This window comes from Callorhinus ursinus, unplaced genomic scaffold, assembly GCF_003265705.2.
Source record: "Callorhinus ursinus isolate GAN/ISIS: 27379988/994484 unplaced genomic scaffold, GSC_fseal_2.0 scaffold6, whole genome shotgun sequence".
NCBI classification, from domain to species: domain Eukaryota; kingdom Metazoa; phylum Chordata; class Mammalia; order Carnivora; family Otariidae; genus Callorhinus; species Callorhinus ursinus.
The window spans coordinates 35,889,333-35,908,594 of record NW_027397068.1 but is presented as its reverse complement, the minus strand read 5'-3'; the positions used below and the strand labels follow the sequence as shown (position 1 = coordinate 35,908,594).

Genomic DNA, 19,262 nt, shown 5'->3' with positions numbered 1-19,262 from the left:
TTTATTAGGCATTTATGAGTCAGGCACTGGTAAAAGTAATTTATAGGTATTAGCTCTTTTTGAGCTCAAAGGGATAAATACTATTATTATCCCCATTTTACAGATGAGAAAAATGAGGCACAAAGCATATATATATTTGCTTGGGGCCACATAGAAAGGGATGAACTTGAAGATGAACTAGAAAGGGAGTGACTTGATTTTAACCGTTTGATCTGATTCCAGAGCCTTTTCTTGCCCATTCAGCAGTGTGTTGAAAGTAGTATACAGATCAGTTCAGCTTCTCTTTCTCATTTAGTTAATTCTTATCCTGATATTTTAGAACAAACCTATTTGACCTCTGATTTTCCATACACATTGCCATGGCTTTGAAACACATATCTCCAGTTAGCTGTGAAGTTTACATTTACTTGCACTTACTCATATAACTCTGGTTCCTTTTGCCAAGTTCTCAACTTATGTTCTTTCTGATTCTTTTGGATCTTCTTCCTTACTCTTCTGACAGCTCCACACTGGACCCCTCTTTAAAGGGTCAACCTTAAAAATAAAATAGCCAGTTATCTTACTAGCAAAATGAGTTTATTTGGGAATAGCAAAGGAATTGTAATTCGGGACAAGCAAACTAAGGCAAACCATAGGCAAGTCTGGAGAACAAAGGGAAGGTCAGCTTTTATAGAAGAAAGAAGGAAATTGGGGAGGGTTGTTTTGAACAAAAGTTCACTGGAGAAGAAAAAGAGCTCGAGGTTGTGGTGGTTTCTCATCTGCTGCGAGTGATCGTTAGTGCATTGTTGCTGGAGCACGGAGGGATCTTCCTTCTCTTTCTTAAAAAAAAAAAAAACACAAAACGATGAAATTCCCATGTGAAAAATGTCCTCCTTGGCAAAATAATTCTTAACTTCCTTCTTTGTTCTACAGGCTGCAACCAGTGGTGAGTGGGAGAGAGAGCTCCCCCTTCAGGGCTTCCTGACTCCATTTTAAACCAGGTGTCCCTAATTTTTTGACAAAGGTTTCCCACAGACTATTGCAATCTTTGCTATTAGGTTTTTTTTCTTTTTATCTTTTTATTTATCTTACACCATAAAACAGGGGAAAAAATGGAACTGTGCTTTGCTTGTATAGTTATAACAACTAAAAATGAACCATAATTAGAAGAATCAGCAGAGAAGTGTTGTGCTAAGGCTTTCTGGGCTAGAACCTCAGAGGACAATGGCTTTCTTTTTTCTGGATCAGAGTATTCTGAGAGTATGGACTTTAATTAGTTCAGATTCAGTATCTATAGCAATCAGAATGGTGTCAACTTTTAACCAGAAAGAGAGAGGTCATGGAAGTTTGTATTTAGCCATTTTAAGCTTCTTACAAGAATTTATTATGTTTTCTCGACCAGAGTAGTCATTGTTGTTTTAGAAAAGAAAGCTTATCCTCTAAGGTCAGGAACAAGGCAAGGATGCCTGCTTTTGTCACTTCTATTTAGCTTAGTACAGGCAGGAAAAATAAATAAGCCATCCAAATTGGAAAGGAGGAAGGAAGATTATCCTTGTTCACAGATAATATGATCTTACATGTAAAAAATGCTAAAGATAGCACAAAAAACTGTTAGAACCGATAAATTCAGCAAAGTAGCAGTATACAAAGTAAACACATGAAAATCAGTTGCATTTCTGTTTGCTAATAATGAACAATCTGTAAAGGAAATTAAGAAAGCAATTCTATTTACAATAGCATCAATAAGCATAAAATACTCAGGAGCTAACTTAGCCAATCAGGTAAAAAACTTGTAAAATAAAAGCTATAAAACATTTCTGAAACAAATTACAAAAAGACTTAAATAGAATCCCATATTCATGGATTGAAAGACAATACAGTTAAGATGTCAATGCTAACCCAAAACAACCTACAGATAAATGTAATCCCTATCAAAATTCCAGTATCTTTTGCAGAAATAGATCTATTTGAAAATTCATATAGAATCTCAAGAGACCCCAAATCTTAAAAATAAGAACAAGGCTGGATGACCCACACTTCCTGATTTTAAACTTATTACAGTAATAAAGACAGACATATAGACAAATGGACTAGAATAAAGACTCCAGAAATAAATCCTGTATAGATGGTCAAATGATTTCTGACAAGGGTGCCAAGACTATTCAATGGGGAAAAGACAATGGGTGCTAGAAAAACTGGATATCCACATGCAAAAGAATAAAATTCGACCCTTACATAATATCATATGAAAAAATTAACTCAAAATGGATTCATGACCTAAATGTAAGACCTAAAACTATAAAACTCCTGGAAGAAAAAAATAGAGTAAAAGCTTTGCAACTTTGGATTTGTCAATGACTTCTTGGATATGATACCAAAGGCACAGGCAATGAAAGAAAAAATAGACAAATTGGACTTCATGAAAATTAAAAAAAAATATGTACATCATCAGACACTATCAACAGAGCAAAAAGGCAACAATAGAATGGAAGAAAATATTTGCAAATCATATAACTGATAAGGGATTAATATCCAGAATATATAGAAACTCCTAAAATTGAACAGCCAAACAAACCAAACAATCCAATTCAAAAATGGGCGAAGGACCTGAATAGATACTTCTCCAAAGAATATATACGAAAGGTCAATAAGCACATGAAATGATATTCAACATCACTAACTGATTAGGGAAATGCAAATCCTAACTACAACTAAATACCACCTCACACTCATTAGAATTGCTACCTTTAAAAAACCCAGAAAAATGAAAGTTTTGATGAGGATGTGAAGCAGATGGAATGCTTGTGCACCATTGGTGGGAAGGTAAAATGATATAGCCTCTGTGGTAAACAGCATGATGGTTCCTCAGATATTAAAGACAGAATTACCATAGAATCTAGCAATTCCACTTGTGTGTATATACTCAAAATAAAGCGGGTTCTTGAAGTGATATTTATACACTGATGTTATACGCTTCTTGTTGAATTCACAATAGCTAACACATGAAAGCAATCCAAGTGTCCATTGACAAATGAATGGATAAGCAAAATTTGATATATACATACAATGGAATGTTATTCAGCCTTAAAAAGAAAGAAAATTGACACATGCTACAACATGGATGAACCTTGAGGACATTATGTTAAGTGAAATCAGCTTGTCACAAAAAAACAAATATTGTTTGATGCCACTTACATGATGTATTAGAGTAGTCAAAGTCATAGAGGCCAAAAGTAGAATGGTGTTTGCCAGGGGCTGGGGGGAGGCAGAATGGGGAGTTAATGATTAATGGGTAGAGTTTCAGTTTTGCAAGATGAGAAGAGTTCTGAAGATGAATGGTGGTTATGGTTGCACAACAATAAAAATGTACTCAGTACCACTGAACACACTTAAAAATGGTTAAGATAGTAACTTTTATGTCATGTGTATTTTACCACAGTTAAAAATTGGGGGGAAAAAGCAAGCTGAAGCATGATATCACTCACAATTTTGGAAGATAGAAAAAGTAAAGTAAAATAACTTCATCCCAGTGGAACATACCATTCCAAATTCTAGCCTTTTGTATGGGGCCTGGACGTAGCAACAATAAATGTGTGTTGCCAGTTGTAACGTTGATGTAAGAGAAACGTTAAGGTTTGAAGCCAATGGCCAAGAAAGAATTCTTGAGACACCTTTGGTGCAAAAAGGTGGTTTTATTAAAGCACAGGGACAGGAACAATGGGCAGAAAGAGCTGAGAGGTGGCGATTTATATGCTTTCAAGTGGGGAGGGGGCTAGGGATGGCGTAAGTCTCTCCAGAATTTTAGAAGCAAGGTTTCCAGGACCTTGAGGGGGTTAACTATTGTTGGAAAAAGGTCATTTATTACTGTCCACTAAAACCTTAGTTATGAGACCCTCCAGATGTATATCAGTGGGTCATATGCTTGGGGGATGATTCCCAACATGTATTTTGGGGAGTAGAGATAAAGAAAGTTTCTAAAGGAATTTTTTTTCTTTGTTAAAGAAGACCTACAGGATCCTAGGGGTCAGGCTAAGATTGCCTTTTGCCCTTGGCAAAGTGTCAGCATTGAGGCAGTTGGGTCCCTAGAGGAATGTCACTCTGCCTCTTTAGAGGACTTGCCAATGGGCTGTAAGTATTAAGGAAATTTAATAATTTTTCTTCTGCTTTTGTTTCCCATATCAACGTTACTAATGTTTAGAAGTCACAAAATACTTTACAATATGGAACAACTGAATATAGAATCCTTTGGAGTAGAATTACTTGTACATATAAACATAATTTATTGACAAGATGAGCAATAGCAACAGGTTTGTAGTGTAAAATTTTAAAAATGTCTTGGGATACATGTTCTGGAACAATAGATGGTTCTATTATGCACCATACACGCCCCTGGCACCCACCTGTAAGGAAGTGGTATCATAAGAGAAAACTGTACAACACTCCATGTTGCTTGCCTATAAAAAAAATGATAATAGTGAATTCTACGGGGAAAACAAGATGTCAGACTGTCTAGCTGATTTATAAAAATAAACCAATTGAATATGTACATCATTTATTATTCAGGTAAGTTATTGTGGCAAGATGTAGTTGTGACAAGAGACTCCTCAGAGCCCGAGATGAAACAGACACCCTTTCTCCTGACTTGACAGACAGAAGTGCATGGTGAATGAAGTCCTGTTTTCTCCCCAGAAAATGCTGATTTCCCCACTGCACCCTTTGCTTCTTCTATTGGAAGCCATGGTGTGACCTTACGATGGAAATCTGCCAACATCTCTGGAGTAAAATACATCATTCAGTGGAAATACGCACAACTTCCTGGAAGCTGGACTTATACTGAGGTATGAAAAGCTGCCTGTGTACGTACACACAAGTTTTTTTTTTTTTCCAAATTATTATAGGTATAAAGACATTCTAGAGAAGATTCAAGTGTAAGATGAATGGTTGGGTTAGATGAACTTTAATCTCTGCTACTCCGTAACATGTTGATGCTAAATCCTTTATTTTTTAGGAAAACATATTAGAAATACATCTTGTTCCTTCAGCGCAGTGTCACCTAACCAACTACTCATATCCTTGGTCATTTTCTGCCCACCCCACCTACAAGGATTCTAACTAGGATGGAGGGCAAGAAAGTCATCTAGGACTGTCTCTTTTAAGAAAGCATGAGAAAGTTCAGAGGAAAATAGCCCAAGACACTAAGTATATATTTTTTTAATTTTTTATTGTTATGTTAATTACCATACATTACATCATTAATTTTTGATGTAGTGTTCCATGATTCATTGTTTGCGTATAATACCCAGTGCTCCATGCAGAACGTGCCCACTTGTATATTAACATAGAGAAATTATTAAAGCCTTGAGGTAAATGCCAAATAACTGAATCCATAATTTTGCCAATTTGAAGAAGGAGAGACTTTGGGTGTGAGTTATGCAGACTGACATCTGGATGGCTCAGCTCCGAGCTCCGGGCCCATTTCTTCTGGGCTGGCAGGCCCCGGGTCACCCCATATCCAAGAAGTCCTGAAGCTCTTACAAACTAATCTGTGCTCTTGAGCTGCACTGTGTGGTGGTGATTCTGTAAACACTAATTATTAATCTCTCCCTGACGTAGGCCATGTCCAAGCTCTCATATGTGGTACAGCCCCTGCATCCCTTCACTGAGTATATTTTTCGAGTGGTCTGGATCTTCACAGCCCAGCTCCAGCTGTATTCTCTGCCAAGTCCCAGTTACAGGACTCAGCCTTATGGAGGTACGCTGTGTCCCTGTGGCTCATGAAATAAGGAGATTATTCCAAAGCTTTAGTTTAGTTTGTTTCTATTTTAAATAATGAAATAAATTATTCCTTCGTCAATTGATGCATTCAGTAACTGATCTAACCATATGCCCCATAGCATTCTAGGTGCTCAGCATGTCTCTATGATCAGTACCAAACTCCCTGGTCTTGTGCAGCTCACCTTTTGGTGGAGGAGACATACTCCAAGCAGTAAGCATAATAAATAAGGAAAGCACGTTGGAAGTGGGAAAGTGCTGTGTACAATGTTAAGAGGGATTTTTGAACAGGGTCTGTCCGTTAGGGGCTTGCAAATGGGGCGCAAATAGAGCGCGGGGGTGAAGGACAGTCAGGTTGCACAATAAGCCTCAATAAGCAGTTAGCAGTTAAAGACAGTTTTTAAGCAGAGAAGTAATTGTTTCACATGCTTCTGAAAAAGATAGTTTTGGCAGCTACGCATAGGATGGATTGAAGGAATGAGGGAATCAGATTGGAAAGCACAGAGGGAGAGCGGTCAACCTGGAGGTTATGATAATACTTGGACATTTTATCAGACATGATTTAAAAAAAAATTGCACCTATTTTGGAGCGTTTTCTGATTTATTCTTTTGAAGATGTGACTTTCATGCTGGGAAAAGGGATCTAACCTAGAGCATTTTAGGGGAGTGCATGTGCGGGGGGCAGACACTGAAGGGAGAGTTATGTGGTGCCCTTACCCTCAGGGTTAGCTGACTGAACCTGCGGGGTTGTACGCCAGACCAAGTGTTAGATGTCCCGACCCCTTAGTTCTGGAGACTCGGCAGTGTGCACAGAGCCTCACATTGAACTAGGCTGTGGACCTAGGCACAGTTGGACAGCTGATGAAGCTGGTGATGGCATTTTACCCTTTCCCTGATTGGTGTTGGCTTACTGCTTATCAGATTTTAGGCTGTGTGTGGCCACCTCTGCTGATTACTCCCTGACCATCCTCCAAAGCTTGGGTCAGACATTGGCTAAGGCAATATTTGAAATGTTCCAGATCAGAGTGGAATATGTGGATCCTTCTTTGTTCAAAGCAATGCCTCATGTATTCCAATAGTGCTGGGACATTTTCTGATGCTGGAGAGATAATATGATCCAGGGCCCATGGTGGCCCATGGCTAGTCAAATCAAAATAATGAAGAAGGCAAATTTTGCTTTCCAGTTCTGGGCTTTTCTCCTGGATTTGCAAGCCCTCATGCCCTCCATGTATTCCAGACCTACACTGGATATCCTTTCCATGGGTAGCACCTCATTCCTCAATTCTTCTCACTTTTCTAGCCACATTAAAACTTACAGTTACCTGTTTTGTGTTCCATGCCTCATGGTCCTCTTCTCCTTTCGTGATGGGAAATGTATGATTTAGATGGTATTATTACCTTTTAATCAAGGCCCTTATGAAGATAATTTCTTAACCAAGTAGAATGGTTAATAGGCAAGGAATATCGTGCCCACTCTGACTGGCCTTTCAGGGAGGATTTTTGTGGGAGAGATTTGGACAATAATCACAGCTTACCATGTAGGTGGCATCCAACCTGCTCGAAGTGGAGCAGATCATGTCTGTGTCTGAGCACTGACCCTAATGAATTAGGTTTTTTGGCATCCTGCTTCTAATTAGTGAAAGATGATTTGTACCCCTCCGTTCACCAAGGTGACTGAGTGCAGGGAGCAGAAGAGTAGACACAGTGATGTTTGTGTTTGCCAAAGACTGGTCTGAGAGTTGAGGAGGAATCATATTGGAGAAAGGCTGAGAGATCAATAAACAGCCTTTTAAAAATTCATCCAGTGCGAAGGCTGCACTGTCTTAATTTCTACCAACTCTCCCGAGTCAGGAGTGATGCAGAATATTTGCCAAAAGTGTTCAGAGGCAGGGAAGTCTACACGAGAACAAAGTGACATCAAAGTGTGCCTTTCTACCGGAAGAGGAAATGAAAGGGTGGGTTTAGGGGGTGGGAGGTATGAAAAGTAGGTGGAGGCGGAATGGCAGACAGGCTGTTAGATCATTTGTTTTTCTTTCTGTTCTTTGCTACTTAGGTAGCTTCTCAAGTCTATGAGTGAATGCTTTTTTTTTTTTTTGTAAAGGTTTTATTTATTTATTTATCAGAGAGAGAGAGAGAGAGAGAGAGCACAACAGGGGGAAGCAGCAGGCAGAGGGAGAAGCAGGCTCCCCGCTGAGCAGGGAGCCCGATGTGGGACTCATCCCAGGACTGGGATCATGACCTGAGCTGAAGGCAGACGCTTGACCCTCTGAGCCACCCCAGGTGTCCCTATGAGTGAATGCTTAATTAATGAATGCATGTTCCTTTAGTCCTTCTCAAGGGAGAGGGTAGTGCTAAAGCACAGTGAACTTGGACTCTAAGGGACCTTGGGCACCGTGGGAAGGAACATACATCGGGTGTCAGCAAGAGGGAAGCACACTGTTCTAAGTCCGGCTTATCTGAGCCTGCATCTTCAACTGGAACTGGTCAGGCTATAGCAAGCACTCCAGTGAGTGAAAAGGCCCAGGATTTACTTTTTTTCAACTCCTGTTAATCATTGACTCCCATTTTGTTATAGATTCTCTTCTCCTTCCTAGCCGGGTTCCACCCCACAGTTTCAACTCACTCAGATCTCTGGAGACTTTTGATAACTTTTTTCTAGAACATTTATCCTATTTGCTTACCTGCACCTTCATAATTTAGATGCAAGGAAAATAACACTTGGTAGAGTCCTTTAGGAAAGTAGCCAGCTGGTCTCATTTAGGGATCAAGATATCTTACCACCTTCTCTCTATCACTTATTTTGAATATTAATGAAAATATTTAATTTACACTTCAAAAAACAAGACTTTTTTTGCCCATGCTATTTACATTTGTTGCTTGTACATCTTCCGGCTCACCATGTCACCATTACATCTTCTAGTTCCTGAGACTGCTCCTTCCATTAGAAATATTGAGAGCTCGAGTCCCGACACCGTGGAAGTCAGTTGGGCTCCACCCCAATTCCCAGGAGGACCTATTTTGGGTTATAACTTAAGACTGATCAGCAAAAATCAACAATTAGATTCAGGGACACAGAGAACCAGTTTCCAGTTTTACTCCACTCTGCCAAATACCACCTACAGGTAAGAATTAAGTGGTGCAAGGAAGATGTAGGCAGCATGGCCGTAGGCATAATCATTATTTAAGACATACGGCCCCAAAGTCACTTAAATGTATTTGGAAAACTCCCATTGACTTTGTGCTGTTGGGTTGACGTTACCGTAGTTTTCCTCAAGTTTGTGTCTGTTAGACTACAGTGTCCTAAGCAAAAACATTCTGAAGTATTTCTGTTATATTCAGAGGATCCTTATAAATAGGCACCAATAAAGACATCATAAACACCATAAATACCATTTCTTCATTTAACCCAACATGAAAAAAGTAAGGAAGTGAAATTCTGTTAGTGGTATTTTTTTATTAACCATTAGGAGGATTATTTTATTATTGTTAACTTTTCCAGCATTTACAAAGGCCTCTTTAAATGAGGGTAGTGGGGGTCATGCAGATAGCAGAGTTCAGTTTTTGACCTCTGTGACCCTGAACTGTTCTATGTGGAATGCAAACAAGGATGTGATTGATGGTCATCTCAGTGCTGAGCAGTGCGACTGAGTAACTAGATACGTGCATTGCCACATTGTTCTTTAAATAGAAATATTGCTCCTTCTCTTTTTATCTCATGTTCACACCATGCCATGTGAAACACATCTCTCTAAATTGTTTTTGGAATAGGTTTTCCATTGCAGCAGTAAATGAAGTTGGTGAGGGGCCCGAAGCAGAATCTAGTATTACCACTTTATCCTCAGCAGGTACAGCCTGGGAATGCCCCTTCTGTTACTCGGGAACTGAGGGGGTGGCAAGGGTGGGTTCAGATCTCAGAGTCCTGGCTCATCTGGTTGATCCCAAGAACTCCACCTCTTCTGCCCAAATCAACATTGTCTTTTGGTACTTGGTAAGCTCCGATTTTAAATGAATCCCATCCAGTATTTGACAAATAGAAGTTATTGGTTTTAAACTAGAATTTAGGAATTTCAAAATTAGGATGAAAAATTTAGGGATTAAAAAAAAATGGCCTCCTACGAAGCCTTAGTTTCAGATGAAATCACTAGTGATTGTGACTCACATTAAACGCGTAGGGGTGCATATAATCTTTTTGCCCTCACTCCCGTTTTGTATTATGTATCATCATTTAATACATATCAGATATCTTTTCATTCCATTCTCCTTCAGGTTTTTAAATATATCTGGACTTAATAATTTACATTTTACCATTTCGAATATTCAATCTACCAAGTTAGCTTTTGTTATTATTTTGAAGTATTATTTTTTTTTCATTTTGGCATTTGAATGATTGCCTGAGAGATTAAATACTTACTGTATGATACTGTGTGGGAAAAATAATAAATGAAAATGCTTTCTAAGAAGCACTGGAAATATTCTGGGGACACGAGTCGGAGTCTTGAACAACACAGAAAGATTCAGAATTCTAGGAGTCTGTTGTCTATTTTCGCCAGAATCCCATTTGCTGAATGGACTGCCCCTTCCTCTAATCTGCACACGTCTATGTGTATTGAGTGTTGTCTATCACCAGCCTTTGGTTTTTTTGGCTGTTACTGGACTCTAGGAAAGGAGAGGCATTTTGTTATGCAAGAAGCATCCGAAGGATGAGTTAAATATAGAGTAGGTTTAAGGTTGTTGTTACTGCAATTATTGCATAACTTTTATTAATTGCCCTTCATCGACGCACCCTGCACCAGTCTCCAACTGAGTGGGACGTCAAGCAGAGTCCTGCAGTCCTCGGATTTCATTGCTCTAAGGACTTTTCTCTGGCCTCAAAGGGAGAGAGAATAAAAGACAAAACAGAGACAACCAGTGTCTGTCTGGTGTTACGCAACAACCCAGTCTGGCCTGGGCTGGGCCACCTCCACCGAGCAGCCACATTCTCACGGTTGTGGGTAATGAGCTGAGCTCCTGCGGGTGCAAGGCTGTTGAGAATGGTGATCCCTTATGTGGTGTTATTTTGGGGGCCTTTCGGGGCACATACATATAAAGCCTACTTGACTGACACTGTACTTCCCACCCGCAATTGTGGAATAATGTGATATATGCTGCAGTTGAAAAGCCCCCGGTGCCTTCAGAGAAAAATCTGACCAGCCTTGTTCGATTGTTAGTTGCCTTGCTTTGAAGGATGGTAATGGTTTTTTTGTGTGTCGATGTGCATGTGGTTGGTCTTCTTATAAATCATGTTATTGTTTTAGTTCAAGAAGAGGAACAGTGGCTCTTTTTATCCAGAAAAGCTTCTCTAAGAAAGAGATCTTTAAAACATTTAGTAGATGAAGCGCATTGCCTTCAGTCGGATGCTATACACCATAATATTACAGGTCAGTATGATCGGAAGAAATGTTTCCTTAGTGTGGAAAAAAAAAAGACCCAGACTGACTTCTATTTTAATCTCCTTATTAAAAATTAAAGAAATAAATTTTTTGTCATGTAAGGTTCTTTTTGGTTGTGATATCATAACACACATGTATTTGCATGGTTCTTCTAGGCATATCAGTTAATGTCCACCAGCAAGTCGTTTATTTCTCGGAAGGGACTCTCATATGGATGAAAGAGGCTGTCGACATGTCTGATGTGTCTGACCTGAGAGTTTTTTATAAAGGTTCAAGGTTAATTTCTTCCATCTCCGTAGACTGGCTTTATCAGAGAATGTATTTCATCATGGATGAACTGGTTAGTCTGAGGATTTAAAGTGAATAATTAGATATCAACACTCACATGCATATCTTGATATATCTATAGGTAAACCTAATTCTTTCACTCAGTAAATACTCAGTGAGTATTTACTAAGTTTTAGACACTAGGTTAGCACTGAGTCATAGATCTGGTCTTTAGGAAGGGCTGGACTTTACCTAAGACAGTCCTGACCTACTGTTAAATCATCTTTATTTGTGATTTTTCAAAGCCATGGGTTTATTATATTAATGATAATTCATTTTTCATAAGAGAGTGGTGGTGTCTGTGCTATCACTAGCTGATTAAAATCAGCTGTAAGCATTTTAAATTATATAATAACCAAGGGTAACTTTAGTATTCTCTGAAAATACAGTATTATTGAAATCTTTGAGAAAACAGTCCTGCTGTGTTTCAACTCTCCTTCTTTCAAAAGGACAAGCTTATTACAATCACCATGGCTGGAAGCCCATAAACTTGGATACAGCTTACATTTAAAAAATATTTGAAGGGTGGGCCAGCTCAGTTGGTAGAGCATATGACTCTTGATCTCAGGGTTTTAAGTTCGGGCCCCATGTTGGGTGTAGAAATTACTAAAAAAAAAAAAAAGTAAAAAAATCTTAAAAAAAAATTTGATTAGTTCCACAAGCCAGTAAAATAGGTATTTGTATTTCCTTGATGTAAACAGGATGCACATTCATTAGGATATGGGATATAAAACTGACTTTTACGAGTTTTGTGGGTTTTTTTTTATACTTTGAAAAGTGGTCAGGGCGCCTGGGTGGCTCAGTTGGTTAGGCGACTGCCTTCGGCTCAGGTCATGATCCTGGAGTCCCGGGATCGAGTCCCGCATCGGGCTCCCTGCTCGGCGGGGAGTCTGCTTCTCCCTCTGACCCTCTTCCCTCTCGTGCTTTCTATCTCTCATTCTCTCTCTCTCTCTCTCAAATAAATAAATAAAAAATCTTAAAAAAAAAAAAGTGGTCAGTGACTAGCACAACTCTAAGCACGGAACAGATGCTCAGGAAATACTTACTCTTAGAGAGGGGGTGGGGGTGGGGGATGCATTAAAAAATAAAAAAAGAAATACTTGTTGGTCAAACTGAATACGGACACTGATCTACGGATGCATGCTTGATTCTCTAGGTGTATGTCTGTGATTTAGGAAACTGCTCGAACATTGAGGAAATTACTCCTCCCTCAATTACCGCACCTCAGAAAATTGTGGCTGATTCGTACAATGGGTAAGTGTTAGCCTTATAACTATGAGTTCTCTTCCTTGGCAAGAATCTTTGGGAAACTTGCTTGATAGAACCAGAGGAGCCAACCTATGTATCTCATTTCAAATGTAATTAAATCTAGGCAAAGTTTACGTTCTATAGAACCACAAGGAAATTTCTTGCAAACTTGATCCATAACTTCTCAAGTTGAGTACATTTTCCTCTCCTTCACAGTAAAATATGGGTAGGTGGGAAAGATCTCTTCTCTGGGTCTCAGGGATCTAGGTTCCAGTCCTGGAGTTGTCATTATTTTTTTTTTTAAAGATTTTATTTATTTATTTGACAGAGAGAGACACAGCGAGAGAGGGAACACAAGCAGGGGGAGTGGGAGAGGGAGAGGCAGGCTTCCCCGCGGAGCAGGGAGCCCGATGTGGGGCTCGATTCCAGGACCCTGGGATCATGACCTGAGCCGAAGGCAGACGCTTAACGACTGAGCCACCCAGGTGCCCCTGGAGTTGTCATTATTTTATGGCATGACTCTGGGTCTCATTGTCTCCTTAGTGCTCCCCATGGAGTCCTTCCTGCCTGTGAGACCTCCTTCCATTTTACTGTTTCTTTTGCTGAGCAATTCAGCACCAGTTCATTTCCCTGGTCCTGTTCTCAGACCTCTCAGAGGAGGCTGGTTACCAAGAATGCTGCTTTTGCCCGTCTTCGGACATAGGTGTTGATGGTTAATAACAAGTGAAAATTTCCCATTTTAAATAACTATTCCCCCCCACCCCAAATAAAATGGACATATTTTAGCTCAGCTGTCCTGCTTAAATTGCAGTCTGACTTGGAGCAAATAACTTTGTGCCTGTGACTTTTCCTTTGTCCGTTTGCACGTGGAACATAATAAAGCTTGCCCACTTGCGTTATTTTGAGGATGAAATGAGGTATTCCCTGTGAATATATTGTGTGATCTCCAAACATACATAAATGTGAAGGATGAAAACACAGAAAATTATTTTGGCGATATTATTTCTCAAATGTGACCAGACAGTAATAACTAATAAGCAAGGCCAAGTTTATAAGATGAAGCTTTATTCTTTCCTGTTGGAATAAAATTGTTTCCCTTTTGAATGAAAAAAAAATATATATAGCCCATGACATTTTTTATTTTTCATGAATTGATCTTTTTTTAAAAGATTTTATTTATTTATTTAAGAGAGAGAGAGAGAGAGAGAGAGTGCAGAAGCTGGGGGGAGAGGCAGAGGGAGAGGGAGAAACAGGCTCCCCCTGAGCAGGGAGCCCGACACAGAGCTCGATCCCAAGACCCTGGGATCATGACCTGAGCTGAAGGCAGACGCTTAACTGACTGAACCTCCCAGGTACCCCGATGAATTGATCAAAAAAAAAAAAAGGTTGCTCATTATTGATCTGAAATCAAGTTTTCTATTCACATTCATTCATAATTTACTAGGTACTTATTTTGTCTTACTTTGTCTTATTTTGTCTTGATAGTTAAGTTTGCATGAATCACTGATTCAAGAATATGTTTTACAAACACTGTGTTGTAGGGTGAGTCCTTTGGACTCCCTGGATCTTATTTTTCTCATTTGTAAAAGTGTAAGATCCTATGAGATGGAACTTTGCTGCTGGCATTTACCCAAAATGACTCATTTTATAAATAAACTTCACCCACTAAATAAATAATAGTAAATATATTTATAATATTATATGTAATAACTATAACAAGGATAATAAACTTCACCCACTCAATCAGTCACTCAGAATGCATCTCAGTGAGGTGTCTGGTGGCTCTTTTTTCCATCAGATAAAATTGATTTGTGTTCAGATTTTGAAATGTGACTAGAAATGATAATGATAATATTAATTGGTGCCTCTAAGTGTATTACTTCCAAAAATTCATTTAATTCTTGTTCAACTGTATAAAGTAGGTACTTTTATTATCTTAAGTTTTATGGATTGGAAAGTAAAGCACAGCTTAGTGATTGCCCAAGATCATGCAGCTCTTTTGCTGTGAAGCCAGTATTCGACTTCCAGGGCCTGTCTTCTAATCATCTCCTCTTACACTAATAGCGTTTCTGTAAAAATCAGCGTATACCTTCTTGCCATTTGCAACCACGTGGATGGAACTGGAGGGTATTATGCTGAGCGAAATAAGTCAATCAGAGAAAGACATGTATCATATGACCTCACTGATATGAGGAATTCTTAATCTCAGGAAACAAATTGAGGGTTACTGGAGCGGTGGGGGGTGGGAGGGATGGGGTGGCTGGGTGATAGACATTGGGGAGGGTATGTGCTATGGTGAGCGCTGTGAACTGTGCAAGACTGTTGAATCACAGACCTGTACCTCTGAAACAAATAATACACGATATGTTAAAAAAAAGAAGATGATAGTAGGAAGGGAAAAACGAAGGGGGGAAAATCGGAGCGGGAGATGATCCATGAGTGACTATGGACTCTGAGAAACAAGCTGAGGGTTCTAGAGGGGAGGGGGTGGGGGATGGGTTAGCCTGGTGATGGGTATTAAAGAGGGCACGTTCTGCATGGAGCACTGGGTGTTATGCACAAACGATGAATCATGGAACGCTACATCCAAAACTAATGATGTAATGTATGGTGATTAACATAGCATAATTAAAAAAAACCAGCATATACCTTTTAGCAGCACTTTGTATATAGTGTCCCTAAGGAATGTCAGATGTGTGAATCACTTATTCTACTGGCATTAGGAGTGGTCTCCTCTCTGCTGTTATCTTGCACCGTTGAACTATTCACTCACTGAGTTTGCACTTACTCTGAACCTCCCCTTCTTCCCCTACCCCGCTGCTTCCCCTACTCACCTCTGCCCTCTTTCCTCCACAGCCCAGCTCTGTGCACCTCCCCTCTCCTTTCCTTCTGCTCCAAAGTGGCAATGAGGGTTGAAAACCTGTCCTCTCTCTGCTGCAGTCCAAGGATTGTAATCTTCTTCCTCTTGTCTACTCTGAAGTCCCTCTATGTTCCATTAATAGCTTTGAACTTGGCAAATTAAAGCAGACAGTTAAGAGCCAAGTTGTTTCTGCTTTTTGCCTGCTACAACTCTCTCTTAAGAAAAAGAACATAGGTTCACATCTCAACATGGAGTTTATATTTCAGGATATTATTGTAGCACAGGGGTTGAGCATATTGATTAAGATTTGGAATAGTTGTCAAAGAGAACAAGGGTGGGACTGAATAGGACAAGGAAAATAATTTGACAGTTGTGACGATGAGAGGTTGGAATCCTGTCAATCCATGGGGTTGTGATAAGAAAGATTTGCTAAGCAGAAGTATACTTTTTTTTTTTTTTTTTTTTTTGAGAGAGGGAGAGAGGGATGGGCTGGGGCAAAGGGAGAGGGAGAGAGAGAATCTTAAGCACTCCCCGTGCCCAATGTGGAGCCCAACTCGGGACTTGATCTCTGAGATCATGACCTGAGCCAAGATTGAGAGTCAGATGCTTAACTGACTGAGCCCCCAGATGACCCAGGAGAAGTGTACTTGTGTTAGCATCTGTCTCCATGATCACAAATTCTAAATTAGCTTCATCCAAATTAACAGTTTTATGTTTTAGTTAAAATTCTATTTGTAGATTTGGTTTATCAATGAAATATTTTGGTGGTGTTTTCTGTTTCATTATTAAAAATCCATGTGTACTGTTACCATGAGATTTGGCTCCAAGTTAGGTGGTTTATTTTACAAAATTCTTTCACTGGCTTCTTCTAACTGCTGGGTGGTCCATCCCAGCTGTTTTGCTGTCTTGTGGGATATTTCTTCATGATTTGTAAAATGGTAGCTCTATTGTCCCACTTAATTGTAAATATTAAAAAAAAAACCTAGTCCACTACAAAGTGCAAGGTAGTTTTGCTAGATATTTATAGTGAAATAATAAGTGGTTTCGAAAAATGGGTTAAACGTTTTTGCTTTCTTCTATTTTATCCTTCACAATGCATGGGAAAATGTATAGAAAGAATTAGATTTAAGAATATATGCATTTTGGAGAAAAGTGTTTTCAATAAATAACGTGTTTAGCCATGTCATTTTTATATACTATGCTTTCCTTTAAAAGTAGGCTTTGTTAGAAAATCTTAAAGACCTTTTCTGCTCTTAAATTCTGATTCCTTATAGTCACATATATAATTGGAAGACAAAGCATTGTAAGCGAGGCTGAAATTTTCCAATGTTCCAGCTTCTAACTTAAATGAATAGTACATAGCTTTAGTGAGTACCTTTACCCTTGTGTACCTTGGGACACCCAGTGCTTAGCGACTGGTGAGAAATATGGTTCTTATTGCATCACAGGAAAAAGCAGGTTGCACTGGATCACACCAGGCTTCTTTTGATCCCATGTCAGGTATGTCTTTTATCTCCTGAAAGACGGCATTTATAGAGTAGATCTCCCCGTGCCATCCGGTCGGGACTCAGAAGCCCTACATATTGTGGAGAGTTGCACGTTAAAGGACTTTGCAGTGAAGCCACAGTCCAAACGAATCATTTACTTCAATGACACCGCTCATGTCTTCATGTCAACATTTCTGGACGGCTCTGCTTCCCATCTTGTCCTAGCTCATGTCTCCTTTGCTGATGTGAAGAGCTTTGCTTGTGAAAACAACGACTTCCTTGTCACAGATGGCAAGGCCGTTTTCCAGCAGGACTCTCTGTCTTTTAATGAGTTCATCGTGGGATGTGACCTGAGTCACATAGAAGAGTTTGGATTTGGTAACCTGGTCATCTTCGGCTCCTACGCTCAGCCGTACCCCCTGCCGGGCCGCCCACAGCAGCTCTCTGTGCTCTTTGGCTCCCACCAGGCCCTGGTTCAGTGGAAGCCCCCTGCCTTCGCCATCGGAGCCAGTAAGTGCCCCCTCCCCAGTGTTGCTGGAAGGAGGAAAGTTTGAATTGCTTGGCATCGCGACTCAATTTTGAGAACCTGTATGTGATTATTCAGTCATCAACCAGAAGTGTTATTTAGCTCCAGAAAAAGCGCTTAGACATTTGTTCTGCATTTATTAGTTTTGCACTAGGAGCATCTCTATATTTCTTGTGTATATCCCAACACAATAGTTGGAACATTTACTGAATGTCTACTGGGAGCCAGGCACTGACATTCTGGTCTGAGTGAATATGGTAGCCAGAGGGATAGAGCAGGTGGGTTGAGATTTGTATCCATCCAGACCTTGCATGAATGGAGCAACTTCCTAAAACTCTCTGAACTTGAACTTCCGTCTCTGGACAGGCAGTGTGTGTGGAGGATAAGCAGGTGGACTTTGGAGCCAGCCTGCATGGGTTCAAAGGCTGGTCTTGTCATTTATTAGTAGAATGATCCTGGGCATATTACTTAACTGCTCCGTGCATTGGTTTTCACTCCTAGAAAATGGGAGCGTTAATTATATCTTTCATTCAGATTGTCACACAGAATGAATTAAGATGCATCAGTAGAACACTTAGCACAGTATCTAGCATAGAGGTCGGCAAACGTTTTCTATAAAGGAAGGGCTAGATAGTACATATGCTCAGCTCTGTGGGCCATATGGTCTGTCGCAACTACTCAAGTCGGCCGTTGCAGTGTGTAAATATCCCTAGATTATATGTAGATGAGGAACTGTGCCGTTCCAGTACAATTTTATATACAAAAACAGGCAGTGGGCCAGTTTTGGCCTGTGGGCTGTAGTTTGCCAACTCCTGGTCCTAGCGTATTTAGCAAACATGGGCTATTTTTTAACTTGAAGACAAAGCTAATTATGCCTATTTGCTGTATATTTCCACTGCTCTAGAGGCAGTTTTTGTTGTTGTTGTTTGGTTTTGTATAGTTTGGGCTTCTAGAAGGAAGATACTGTACAAACACTGAGAGTTATATTAGAGATTCATCATTAAACATTTGTTTATTCGGAGGCTGGTTACACCTGGGTGTTACTTGACACGGCTCTGATAATTTTATACAACCACACATGTTGCTTTGACTCTGATTTGTTGGAAATGATGTCTCCTTTGATGGAGCACAAACTATGGCATGGCTGGAATGGACAGAGTCCTAGTCGTATCGTCAGACCAACCCTGATGACTAGCAGGGTAGCATGTTTTACTGCCCAATTACCCTTCTACTCAAGATGAAGCTGTAGATGAATTCACTGACAACCTTTTGTTTGCCCTTGCCTGTCTCATCCTGGTGAGTAATATGGTTTAACTCTTCTGATTAGGCCCTTCTGCCTGGCAGAACTGGATTTATGAGGTAAAAGTATCAACCCAAGATTTTCCTGAAATCACTCACGTTTTCTCGAACATCAGTGGGACCGTGCTTCATGTGTCTGAGCTGCAGAGTGCTACAAAATACAAGATTTCTGTGAGAGCCAGTTCTCCCAAGGGGCCAGGCCCTTGGTCAGAGCCTTCGGTGGGTACTACCCTGGTGCCAGGTGAGAACATGTTCTTGATTTAGGGAGTAATTCTGACAACATAGGTTTATTCCCTGTGTCCTTAAGAGTTCCTCAACTCCAATGTGGTAAAGAA

At 39.9% G+C, this 19,262-nt stretch overlaps 1 protein-coding gene across 8 annotated transcripts in view; it reads left to right on the top strand.

Moving 5' to 3' along the window:
* ROS1 (ROS proto-oncogene 1, receptor tyrosine kinase) overlaps positions 1–19,262 on the top strand; it is a 108,591-nt gene that overhangs the window by 16,769 nt on the left and 72,560 nt on the right. For 7 of the 8 annotated variants that reach the window (XR_012378542.1, XR_012378543.1, XM_073893830.1 and 4 more), the window contains 9 exons: positions 4,669–4,817; positions 5,593–5,731; positions 8,672–8,873; positions 9,520–9,596; positions 11,046–11,168; positions 11,336–11,520; positions 12,664–12,761; positions 17,116–17,612; positions 18,956–19,168. Coding sequence is in view for 6 of the 8 variants with exons in the window: in XM_073893830.1 (XP_073749931.1) it covers positions 4,669–4,817; positions 5,593–5,731; positions 8,672–8,873; positions 9,520–9,596; positions 11,046–11,168; positions 11,336–11,520; positions 12,664–12,761; positions 17,116–17,612; positions 18,956–19,168 (1,683 nt within the window). In the remaining 2 variants the exon portion in view is untranslated. Of the gene's footprint in view, positions 1–4,628; positions 4,818–5,592; positions 5,732–8,671; positions 8,874–9,519; positions 9,597–11,045; positions 11,169–11,335; positions 11,521–12,663; positions 12,762–17,115; positions 17,613–18,955; positions 19,169–19,262 lie in introns of all 8 variants that reach the window. The other variant, XM_073893832.1, reaches the window with a different exon arrangement.